The 12,284-nt window shown below is 43.4% G+C and overlaps 1 protein-coding gene across 2 annotated transcripts; it reads left to right on the top strand.

The window, feature by feature from the left end:
- Nucleotides 1–249: 249 nt before the first annotated feature.
- brd2b (bromodomain containing 2b) lies at nucleotides 250–12,200 on the top strand. 2 transcript variants are annotated; one of them, XM_034528740.1, is made up of 12 exons: nucleotides 250–507; nucleotides 4,622–4,910; nucleotides 5,306–5,443; nucleotides 6,141–6,285; nucleotides 6,495–6,655; nucleotides 7,499–7,996; nucleotides 8,242–8,370; nucleotides 8,503–8,751; nucleotides 8,835–9,088; nucleotides 9,235–9,551; nucleotides 10,114–10,248; nucleotides 10,656–12,200. In XM_034528740.1, exons 1-12 carry the CDS (start codon nucleotides 476–478, stop codon nucleotides 10,784–10,786), a joined length of 2,478 nt encoding a protein of 825 aa, XP_034384631.1. In that variant the 5' UTR covers nucleotides 250–475; the 3' UTR covers nucleotides 10,787–12,200. The 2 variants fall into 2 exon arrangements, with proteins under 2 accessions (XP_034384631.1, XP_034384632.1); XM_034528741.1 differs by having other exon boundaries at nucleotides 471–583.
- The last annotated feature ends 84 nt before the right edge of the window (nucleotides 12,201–12,284 follow it).

Below are 12,284 nucleotides of genomic sequence, written 5' to 3'. Positions count from 1 at the left end.
GCAGAGGACCTGCACCAGCAACCCCGGATACTGCAGACGGCACAAGCCCAACCATGAGTCCCTGCGGACAGAAGGATGTGTCCATAAAAGGAAAGCCGTGATTATGAATTCGTTGAAGCACCAAATCTTTAAAAAAAAATGAATAAATCCATTGTTTTCAAACATGGCAGAGGACAATATGTACCGACCAGGGAGGTGCCGGGCGTGTGCTTAGTTTTTGACTGACGCGTGGCCACAGCCTATGAGAGCGCAGAATCACCCGTCACGTGACAGGAACGACGCGCCGGTGCCACGTTCTGGGTTTATATAGCGTCAGGCGGAAGCGGGCAGGCGCCATTTCACTGCGGAGTTGCACAGCGGTCTTTCGGTGGAAGTGCAGCGTCAACAGCCTCCCGTGGTGGTTGGGGGGGGGGAGAGAGAAAAATAAATAATAATAAAAACATTTGGATTTTAATAACACTCCGCCTTCTGCCCGATGGAAGCCACCGTCAACCTGCACCACGACAGGTAAACCACGCCGGAGGCCGTGTGTCGTCCGCGGAGACGGACCGACGTTAAGTGTCATCCCAACACGTTAGCTAACGTGAGTTACCGTTAGCCGCACGAGAGCGGACGGGTTAGTCCGATGTAGCTGACGGTAGCTCGCCGCAGCGGACTCCCTCGGCATGCCCTCATTAGCTAGCTAAACGTGTAGCGAGACTCGTGTCTTGTTGTTGTTGTAGTGAGCCGGTCCGGGGGAGGCACATGACAGCCGCAGCCCCACCGGCTGCTTCCCCGCCCGGCTCTCTGTCAGTTGGCTTCATTCATCGCTTCGCTAACCTCGAAGCTCGCGCGACGATCTCGTAAGCTAGCTTAGTTAGCTGGTAGCTAGTTAATCAAGCTAGTGCCCCGGCGTGCTCATTACTACGCGGCGTGTGCTATTACAAGTAAAAAGCGGTTCTGAAGAACCCGATTTGACGGCAGTTGTTATTGTTGCAGTCCGGTGACGCTGGTTGTCAGATTGGTATCAAGGCTGCTGTGGCGGTGATTTAAACGGTGAGCTAAAGTCACCGTTTTTACCTCTTTTTTTTTATCCCCAAAAGCAACACCGTTGATTTTAAAGACGTCTTGTTTTTGATATAAAGATCTTTTTCCGTTGTAGTGTTCGCGAGGCAGTGTTTACAAACCGTGAGGGCGGGGCCTCCGAAACCACGCGATCAACGACTTTAGGGTTTTAAAAAATACAAGACCTTTAATTTACTTGTTTTCACTCGATTATAAAGATGTCGCGAAGTCTCTTAATACTAATCGGTAGCTAATTACGTTAATGCATCTTTTTTTTAGAAGTAGGCAGTCGATAAAAGTGTTAATAACACAACGGGAGGTTATGTAATAAAGAAAGATAGACAGTTTACAATTGAAATAATGTTATATTTAATTGAACATAATAGATATTCATAACTCCATATTGTCATGTTTAAAGAATGTATTGTATGCGTTTTAAGACTCTGTAGATGTTTGCCAGAGCTTGTTTTATATTCATGTTTATTTTGTTGTTTTTGTCATATTTAAGCCACATTGGCGACCTCTGTGGCTCAAAAGTAAAACTATTTATATTTTCAAAAGTAAAACTATTTTTTTAAAACAATGATATATTTATATATTTAAAATAAAAAAGATTTACTACCGTTTTGTCTGTGGTGAACTGACATCTGTATTTAATGATTGCTGTTTTGGACTGAACAAATCTAATCATGCATATCAGATCCTTTGCTTTGGTGCACGAGCCAATGTTAACCCGAAACACCCGAAGCAAAAAGAGAAAAAAACAAATGTATATATTGTGTTTTGTGCTACAGATGCATACTTATAGGGACCAAGGTGTAGGGCATTTCCAGTAAAATATCATAAAACATCCAAGTCCCTATTATTTCAGTTAATGTGCATGTTACTTGATAAGTATTCCAAAAGGTTTAAGTAACTGTAAGTTGATACTGAAGTGTATTCACTGTGCAATGGCTCCTGATATTTGCTAAATGCTGATGCAGTTCAGCCCTTCTTTGTGTCGCTGGGATTCTGACCGATGTGGAAAATCAGCTCATAGGCTTTGCCATTGTTTGTGTGTCAGTGGGACAAGTGTGCGACCTGAACTCTGGGGTGAGATTGAACTCCTTCTGGTTCCTGTGTTTTGCCTAGAAGGAGGTGAACAATTGAGGACGGGCTGTATGGGGACATGGTGGCCTCACCAGACTCCTCTGGTCTCTATTGAACATGGTCAATATAGTTGTGTTGAACGACAGCAAAGTGAGTCGTAGAGCATTCTGAGATCTGTAGTCTTTTCTTTTACTTAACTTTAGTAATTCCTATTCTGAAATGGTTCCCTTTCATTTAAACCAGTTCTTAATAGTAACTGCAGGAATACTGGGAAGGTGTTGGCAGTAGCATCCCTGACATTCATTTCTTTGGAAATAGTTGGAAATCAGAGCTCATAAATTTCATACATAAGAGACAGCAAAGCAGAGTTGAGATTTTTAAGATTTATTATTTAAGCGTTTATTTATTAGACTCACTTTTGATTATATGTTCATGCATGATATTTCATTCCAATAAATAGTCAATTGGAAAACACCCACAAACTTCTTGGCCCTTTGCTGTTTGTTCTGCAACTAAATCATGAACTACTCACCTATTGTTGCCTTAAATTCTTGAACACAAACTGGCCTCTATGGTGAACTAAGTAACAAACACAAACAGGAAGAATCTTGTGAACAACTAAACCCATATCAAAAGTTGAGACTGTGCAGAAGTTTTCTTCAAGAATTCAAGATAAGTTATACTTAAAAGTAATTGATATATTAATGGTGTACCTGTTTGAATGTTCCGAAGATGCATCAGAGGAAAGGTATTTCGGAATTCACATCCAAGATATTTTACCAGCTGCGTTAACATTTTTAAAAAATTTTTATAGCCTTATCTTTTGTACGATTTCAGAAAATATGCCTTTGTTCAGCCAACGTGCTTTCACTCAACCTCCAATGGTTTTGTTGAGCAGCAAGTTTCCTTCTCTCTATTTTGTGTGTTTATGAAAAGGCAATTTCAATTCTTCCAGCAGGATTCTCTCCATACTCGTACTTTGGGAATGCCCATTGACTTTCGCCCATTTGATACCATTCTTTCTCTCTTATTTTAATCTTTTAACTCCTATTTAGCTTTCACGGAGAGCGTCGATTCCCCCCAAAGGGAGAAAGCAGAGATGACCCGAGGCCCCTTCTGTTGGTATCCATTTACAATCACCCGATCACATTATTTGAAGTGTCATTTGGTTCTGACCTTATTTCTTTAGTTAGTTAGTGTTGAATCTTATTATTTTACCCAGGATTCCTAATAGATTTTTCTTTTTAACCAAAGTAAAAAAAATATAAAAAAGGATCCTTATTTTAAGTGAATGTTTTTGTTGTTTTTTTGCTGGTGAGAAGCCATGCGATGGTGGTTCCCATGACTGTGCTAAATGTAGCAGCCTATTGATGGAATCCTTGTTTCCTAGATGACGGTTTTGCCGACTGGGAGGGCGGCGTCATGTTTCCACAGGTCAAGAGCTGCGTGAATGAAGCATGTACAGCCTGTGCTTTTTTACATTGGCGTGCGGTCATGAGAGCGGCTGGAAATTCAGTGACTCGATGGCGGCATCAAAGGTGCAGAAAGGAGGCAAAGGTCATACAGTCAACTTGGACTCGAGGGCCATTTTATTTACCTGCAGACTTGAGGTCTGACTCATGGCAGGCAGTGAGCGCTGCATGCTGATCAGCCTCTCTCTCTTTTATCATATAGTGTACAGAAGTGATACGTTGTTTGTACTTTCATTTTCACCACTTTTATCAGAGCATTTTAGTTCCTGCAGCTTGTCTCTATCAATCCGTATCATATGTTCCCCATCCTCTCTCTGTCTCATCCTCTCCTCTCTCTGTCTCATCCTCTCCTCTCTCTGTCACATCCTCTCTTCTTTCTGTCTCATCCTCTCCTTTCTCTGTCTCATCCTCTCCTCTCTCTGTCACATCCTCTCTTCTCTCTGTCTCATCCTCTCCTCTCTCTGTCTCATCCTCTCCTCTCTCTGTCACATCCTCTCTTCTTTCTGTCTCATCCTCTCCTTTCTCTGTCTCATCCTCTCCTTTCTCTGTCTCATCCTCTCCTCTCTTTGTCTCATCCTCTCCTCTCTCTGTCTCATCCTCTCTTCTCTCTGTCTCATCCTCTTCTCTCTGTCTCATCCTCTTCTCTCTGTCTCATCCTCTCCTCTCTTTGTCTCATCCTCTCCTCTCTCTGTCTCATCCTCTCTTCTCTCTGTCTCATCCTCTTCTCTCTGTCTCATCCTCTTCTCTCTGTCTCATCCTCTCCTCTCTTCGTCTCATCCTCTCCTCTCTCTGTCTCATCCTCCTCTCTCTGTCTCATCCTCTCTCTGTCTCATCCTCTCTTCGTCTCATCCTCTCTGTCTCATCTTCTCCTCTCTTCGTCTCATCCTCTCCTCTCTCCGTCTCATCCTCTCCTCTCTCTGTCTCATCCTCTCCTTCCTTTCTCTGTCTCATCCTCTCCTCTCTTCGTCTCATCCTCTCCTCTCTCCGTCTCATCCTCTCCTCTCTGTCTCCTCCAGCTCTCTGGTTGGCTTGTCTGGCGGCGGAATGGACCAACACAGTAGTTCGGGCAAACGCATTCGCAAGCCCTCCCTGCTTTACGAGGACTTTGAGAGCCCGTCTCTGCCGCATGCGATGCCTCAGGGCCCTCCCGTCCCACCACAACCCCCGGTGAAGGACCCCAGCCGGCCGGGCCTCATGACCAACCAGCTGCAGTTTCTCCAGAGGACCCTGATGAAGTACCTGTGGAGGCATCAGTTTTCCTGGCCTTTCCGTGAGCCGGTGGACGCCTACAGGCTTAACCTACCGGTGCGTTACAACAGGAACAACAGTCACTTTCCACTTTTACTTTCATTTTATCGAGTTTGATTTATGTTTCTGCAACTCATTGTTGTGCCCGTAGTTCCTGTAGTTTTCTGTATTGTTTACTATACACAAGCAATAAATCCTTCTAAAGTGTGACCACCACAACATTGGATTCAGTAAACGTAATAACTGCTTTTTCATGTTGACCAGGCCTATGTGTTACGATGCAATGAGACGATAAAAACAAAATGACATTCTCCACCATCACAATGTTGACTTGAATCCAGTCAATGACTCAGCCCGACTTCAACATGCTCCATGGTTTCATTTCCCCCCAAAAAAGAAAAGAATCTTCACATGTTTCACTTCTCCGTCTATTGTTCTGCATTTTTCTTCAGGATTACCATAAAATAATCAAACAACCCATGGACATGGGGACCATCAAAAAGCGTCTGGAGAACAACTTCTACCGCAGTGCTAGTGAGTGCATACAGGACTTCAACACAATGTTCACCAACTGCTACATCTACAACAAGGTATGTTAAAAGGTAAACAACGGATCTTTATCCATCGTGTTTTTGTCCCATTTCATTCCCCTCTCGCTGCTACCTTTTTAAAAAGATGGGACCACTCTAATGATTACATTTCAGGTCTCACAGCAGGAATAGTACAGGGTTATGTAAAGCTCAAGGCTCTCGAGACGGATCCAGACCCAGGTGTTCTCTCACGGATTTTCTTAACATTGTGAGAGAGGGGAAAAGAAAGTCCACCTTTTCTAGATTACCCACGAGAAAAAGGGTCAATCAACAATTCTACTTTCATCTCATGTAACGGGAAAAGAGCGAAAAGGAAAGCCGTTGCAGATTTAGTGGAGATCCATTACCAAATAATTTGTTTACAAATCGGGCAACTTCTCCGGAGATGTCAATGTGTGTTTAAGTGGTAGTCTATGGGTAGACACTGAAGATCCTTTTCACCATAAGCGTCATCCATACATCACCGTTTTTACTTTCGTTATTCATTTAATTTGTAATCTATCGTCGAGGAAATATTCGGCATAACTATTGATGTTTTCACTCTGCTACTGAATTCATCAGTAATAATCATTAAAACTAAATAAAAAATATATTTATATTCAAATATTTTGTCAAAAGAACTGTGTTTTTTTTAAATTGTATTTACTGTAAAGGCCTCTTTGCAGTGTGCTAATGTTTTTTTTATTCTCTTTGCTAGCCGACAGATGACATTGTGCTGATGGCTCAGCCCTTAGAAAAGATCTTTCTCCAGAAGGTGGCCCAGATGCCCGAGGACGAAGTTGAGCTGCCTCCTCCAGCTCCTCGAAGCAAGAACAGTAGGGGACGAGGTCGCAAATCTCACTGTAAGTTTCAGACTTTGAATGAAGCGCTTTCTATAGTTGTTGTTGTTTTCCTGACTTCCAGCCTCCTGTACAGCTACATGTCTTCCTTTTGCAGAGCAGCGTTTATGGTGGAAGCCGTGCATGTCTCCAGTGATTTCGACAGAACATTGGTCACCTGTCATTCTGTAGCTGAATGCCATCACTAATGTTAAATATTCATCTCTCACCAGCGAGGGCTCAGCAGGTGCCAGCCGTGTCCCAGTCAGCTTACTCCCCGTCTTCCTCGGACACTGGGGAGTCCATGCTGGCCAGCTCTCCCCAGACCGTGCTGACCAAAAGCCTGCCTCCGGCCACCATCATGGGCCTGCCCCCTACACAGCCCACAACCAAGGTAGATAGAACAGTCTAGTGCTGCACTGAATAGTTTGAAGCTTCATCCATAACGTTCACATTTTAAATGCTGCTGCAGCTTTTTTTATTTTTTTTAAATTTTTTTTTTTATAAACATTCTTTTTAATTTGACCCCTTCTGTTCATTCATTTATTCATTCTGCATCTAGTTGTTTTTATGTTGGCAAAACTGACGGATTATATTCATTAAAGAAAGTTGATTTGAAAAAAAAATAAAAATAAAGACTATTTATTTTGTTGAGTCATTTTTTTCAAATTGAGGATTTCGTTCGAGGATTTTCTTTTTTTTTTTTAAAGGGTGATGATGTCGTCATAAATTATGACAACAGATATTCAAAGCTTCATTCGGAAACCTCAATAAAAGCTTTGTATGTAAAAAGTAAAAAGATGTTCGGTAATGATATGTGCATAGTGTATGTGTGTGTATGTATATATATATATATATATATATATATATATATATATATGTGTGTGTGTGTATGTATGTATGTGTATATATATATATATATATATATATATATATATATATATATATATATATATATATATATATATATATATTTGTGTGTGTGTGTGTGTGTGTGTATATAATGTATGTCAAACAAGACCAGTGAGGATTTAGTATATTCAATTCATAATGTCTAAAAACATTAGGCATCTTGAAAGGCACAAGCAACACAGATTTGAGTGCCTATTGCAAAATATTTCTGTGTATTCACCATTTTTGTTGTAAGAAACAATGAGTTGAATTACAAGTATTAAAGTGATTGGAATAAAGCCACAATATTGAGTTTATTGTGACTTCCAACCTCCTTTATTTGAAGAAAAAAGGTGTAAAACGTAAGGCAGACACCACCACCCCCTCCACCATGGGCTTGACTGTGGGCATGTCGGGACCAACGCACATGGTGGGCTTGGGGAAAGGAGGCCACGGGGGCCAGGTCCACGACACCTCCATGCACACCATCTCCTCCATGGGGCACATGGGCTTGGAGACTCCGCCTGGGATGGGTCTGGTCAGAAGCCCTGGAGGCCCCGTCCTGCTCCAGCCAATGATGGTAGGCGGCGGCCGCAGAGTGGGCAGCGGACGCCCCATCAAACCCCCCATGAAGGACTTGCCTGACTCTGTCCAGGCTCAGCCCTCTAAGAAGGGCAAGCTCAGCCCTCAGCTGAGGTACTGCAGTGGGCTGCTGAAGGACATGTTGTCAAAGAAACACGCTGCGTACGCCTGGCCCTTCTATACACCTGTGGACGCAGCTGCGCTGGGACTTCACGACTATCACGACATCATTAAGTGTGCCATGGACCTCGGCAACATCAAGGTGACTTTTCATATGCTTCTCACTTGTTGAAAGAGTAACATACCAACGGTATAGCTCATATTGTGTTGCTGATTACACAGTAAAGTTATGTTGTTTCAGATCTATTTAAAACACAAAATCTAACGCACTGTGATGATGAACACAGAGACGTTGGGGCTGAAGATATGCAATGTATTGCACATTATTAAGAAACATAAAAGCTGCGGTTGAAGCTGTAAAATTGTCCTCTACTGTCTCTTCATCAGAGGAAGATGGACTGTCGTGAATACAGGGACGCTCAACAGTTTGCTAGCGATGTCAGAATCATGTTCTCCAACTGCTACAAGTACAACCCCCCTGACCACGATGTTGTGGGCATGGCACGGAAGCTGCAGGTGAGCACAGCGGTCCAATCCTACTTTTTTGGACTGAAACAAAAGTGCCGCAGACTGAAGAAACTATTTTCTGTGACGGTTAATCTCTCTTTGATTTGGGCTTCTTTTTTCTTCTTTGTGTGTGTGTACCAGGATGTGTTTGAGTTCCGTTTCGCCAAGATGCCAGACGTACCTCACATGGATCACACGGCCATGTCGCTGAGTGGCCATCCAACATCCTCGTCGTCCTCCTCTTCCTCCTCCTCCTCTTCCTCCTCCTCGTCCACCTCCGAGAGCGAGCCCAGCAGTGAGAGTGAGGATAGTGAGAACAGCCGCAACTCGGACAGCGAGGAGGAGCGAGCGCATCGCTTAGCTGAGTTACAGGACCAGGTGTGCACACAAGTAAGTCCCCCGGTGCTTTTTATTCATCCAGGTGAATACAAAATAAAAAAAGGGATCATTAATTTATTAATTTTTCCAAACAGCTCAAAGCCATGCACGAGCAGCTGGCTGCCCTCTCCCAAGGCCCCATCATCAAGGCCAAGAAGAAAAAGGAGAAGAAGGAGAAAAAGGAGAAGAAGAAAAAGAAGAAGCTGGAGAAGCGAAGTCGAGCTGTCAGAAGCAAAGCTGACTCTGAGGAATGGAAGATGCCCGGCAAGCTCCTGAAAACCAAGTCTGCCAGAGCAGGTGGCTCCCAGCCCAAGAAGAGCCAGGGCAAGAAGAGTAACAAGAACAGCAAGTTAGTACTAAAGTAGTTATCCACCGCAGCAAATCACCATCAAACTGTTTGTAAAGCACCTCAATGTAAAATAACACAGTCGTTTATCTTTAATAGGAATATATAGAGCAGCCGACATTAATGGTCTCTTGTCCGTCCTTCTGCAGGGCCACAAAGAAGCTGTTCTACCCTCCTCCGCCCACCTCCATGCTGCCGCACTACGACTCCGAGGAAGAGGAGGAGATCGTGCCCATGTCTTACGACGAGAAGCGCCAGCTGAGCCTCGACATCAACAAGCTGCCGGGGGAGAAGCTGGGTCGCGTGGTCCACATCATTCAGTCCAGGGAGCCGTCGCTGCGGGACACCAACCCCGAGGAGATCGAGATCGACTTTGAAACGCTCAAGCCGTCGACACTGAAGGAGCTGGAGCGCTACGTCATGACCTGCCTGAGGAAGAAGCCCCGTAAGCCGTACGCCGAACAAGGTAAATGAAATACCAGATGTTTGGTTTTCACGATTCCTTTGCCGTCATTTATCTATTTTAATCAATATCTAGCATGGGATGCAGTTTTGCTTTAGGCCGGTTTGGAGGGAAGACATTAACTTGAGTTTAGACTTTTGCAGCTAAAATTAATGTATCTGCGATTGATTAGCTCGCTTCGACCGTTGGAATGAAATTAGCAGCGGTCACCTGCCAAATCCAGCGTAAACATGGGCTGAAGGAGGCCAAGATTTCAGGTCATCTTCTCCTTAAATTAATTCCACTGACTCAGTGTTCACAGTTTTAAAGCGTTCTACATAGATTTGCAGACTTAAAGTTATAGAAATGATAGAAATGTTCAGTGATTTGAGACCCTGGTTGCAACACAACATGGATGTTTGGCTACACAAAGCAGCGTTGTACAGCTCCAGCTGTAAGACAGACAATAATGATCGACACTTTACACAGAGCTCAGACCTTTCCAACTATTTAGTAATTACTGCCAATCATAGCTTTGTGACGTCATAATTAGTTAAATCCAACGAGCGTGACGTCGTCTTTTCAGGCGCAGCAGGAAAGAAAGGCGGCGTTGGCAAGTCCAAAGAGGAGCTGACTCTGGAGAAGAGGAGGGAGCTGGAGAGGAGGCTGCAAGATGTCAGCGGGCAACTCAATTCTGTCAAGAAACCTACGAAATCCAAAGGTGAGCCCAAACGTACTTCTTCTTCTTCTCATGTGCACCTTCGAAGACTAACAATCAAGACTTGTATCATCGTTGTCTCAGTATTTTACAGGGGTTTTACTGCATTATATAAGTCCTGCACCCCTATGGAAATGACACAATCATGGCTAGAAGTAAGGATAATTAAAAAGAATAACGGTTATAATGCTACGGGGACTCCTCATGCTACACATATTGAACTATTAACATTGAGTCCTTCACGGCTTCAGAATGTTTTATAGGATGTGGGTTGTGCATTAAAACATTGTGTTTAACTTTCTAACTTGCTGGGAATCCGAGGGTTAATAGCTCTCTTCTTTTGTTGTTTGTTTAATCTCTACCTGGTGACTCTGTTTGTTTACTCTTAGTTGTTGTTGTTGTGCCCTCAGTGGAAAAGCCGAGCGCTACGGAGACTCACACCGAGCCCTCGCGCCTCAGCGGCAGCAGCTCCAGCTCCGACTCCTCTTCCTCCTCGTCCTCCTCGTCCTCCTCAGACACCAGTGATTCAGACTCCGGTTGAGATCCTCAGCACGAGCTAAGAGAGAACACACTAATAACTCGGGGACTTGGGCTGGCCCAGGACAACACACCCTGAAACAGGAGTGGGCTGAGATATTAGATGCCGTGGCAAAAAAAAAACAACACTCCAATAAGGACTCGTAAAATGTTTTGAATGTGGGACTGAGGGATGTGGAACCACACCTCTGTGGATCAAACAAAACACTAAATGCCTTGGTTTCCCCCTCCTCCCCTTTTGTAAATACTTGTACAAATTTATGTTTCTTTTATAAAGAAGAATTTTATGGTGATCCCCCAAAGAGGGAAGCGAAGTAATAATAAAAAAATAAAAAAGGATGGGGAAAGATGGGCCTTACGCCAGATCTGATTTGGCCGGCCTCACGCTGCGTCCTCTGGTGAGCCAAAGGAAGAGTGTATTTATTTGTGTTCTTCACCAACCTTTCCTCGGACGTTACTGGAGTTGGAACCAGCAACCTTTTTGGCCACAAGCGTTGCTTTTCTATCGTCTGGCCTCCTGTGCCATGCTTCATATTTAGATCCATTGTTATGGGTTGGATTATTTGGAAAAATAATTGCAAAATAAATTAAAAAAACAAAACCAAGAAGCCGCTTAGAAAAGCAAACCTTCAGGTCAAAGTCTGTTACAGTTTGAGTTCTGGATCATTCCTCTTCTTCCGTTTACACATGTTGTTCCTGCAGTTAAACCTCAGTTCGAGCCTCATGCTGTGTAGTTCTTGTGGTTTAAAAAAGTGAGTTCATAGTACAGTATAGACGGCTTTACGTACTGTAATTATAAAGTTTGCAATGACGTAACATAATCATTCAGTTTGTAATGATTTGGTCGGCCGCACTGACCTTTAGGAGTCCAACAGTCGTATTTTGAAATCAGCTCTGTACTGTTCAACTTGGATATCGCTCTCCACATTTCTCGAGCCGAAACCTTCTGGGCTTCTGAATGTTATCACATCGGTTTCCTCATTTCCGCATTAATCTCCTGGTCGAGTGACGTGTTGCATCTGTGTCACTCAGAAACTCCGCGACGGCTCCTTTGAGGAAATCTCTCGGCTGCGCTGCTCGTCCTGGAACAGGTGGCGAGTTTCCCCAAAAAGAGACGACTACGTCCTCTGAGCTCCATGCAGAGTTGAAGCTATTGTTGAATGTTCGGTGAAAGAATATATGCGTGTATATACTTAAACGGTATTTGCTGTTGCACAGACTATTGTATTTCTGCTGTTCATGCTTTCCTTTCTTCTCAGTTCTCTTGTTTACTTTTATTCTTTTACACGCTGTTACTGCTCATTCCATTTTACCGTCTTAGTTTATTCCTGAGGAGAGTTCACACGAGCACCGCTGTCTCTCTGAAGCATACCTTTCATTTGACAAGTGTGTTTATTAAAAGATTCTCTTCTGTAGAACCCGTTTGATTTGATTTGTCTGGCTGAAATGTGAAGAAAATCTACTTGTATGTTTTTGTTTATCTCTTAATTTGAATTTTTTTT

Source organism: Cyclopterus lumpus, chromosome 25 (genome assembly GCF_009769545.1).
Source record: "Cyclopterus lumpus isolate fCycLum1 chromosome 25, fCycLum1.pri, whole genome shotgun sequence".
NCBI lineage: Eukaryota > Metazoa > Chordata > Actinopteri > Perciformes > Cyclopteridae > Cyclopterus > Cyclopterus lumpus.
The sequence above is the reverse complement of the archived record's forward strand: the minus strand, read 5'-3'. Positions and strand labels throughout refer to the sequence as shown.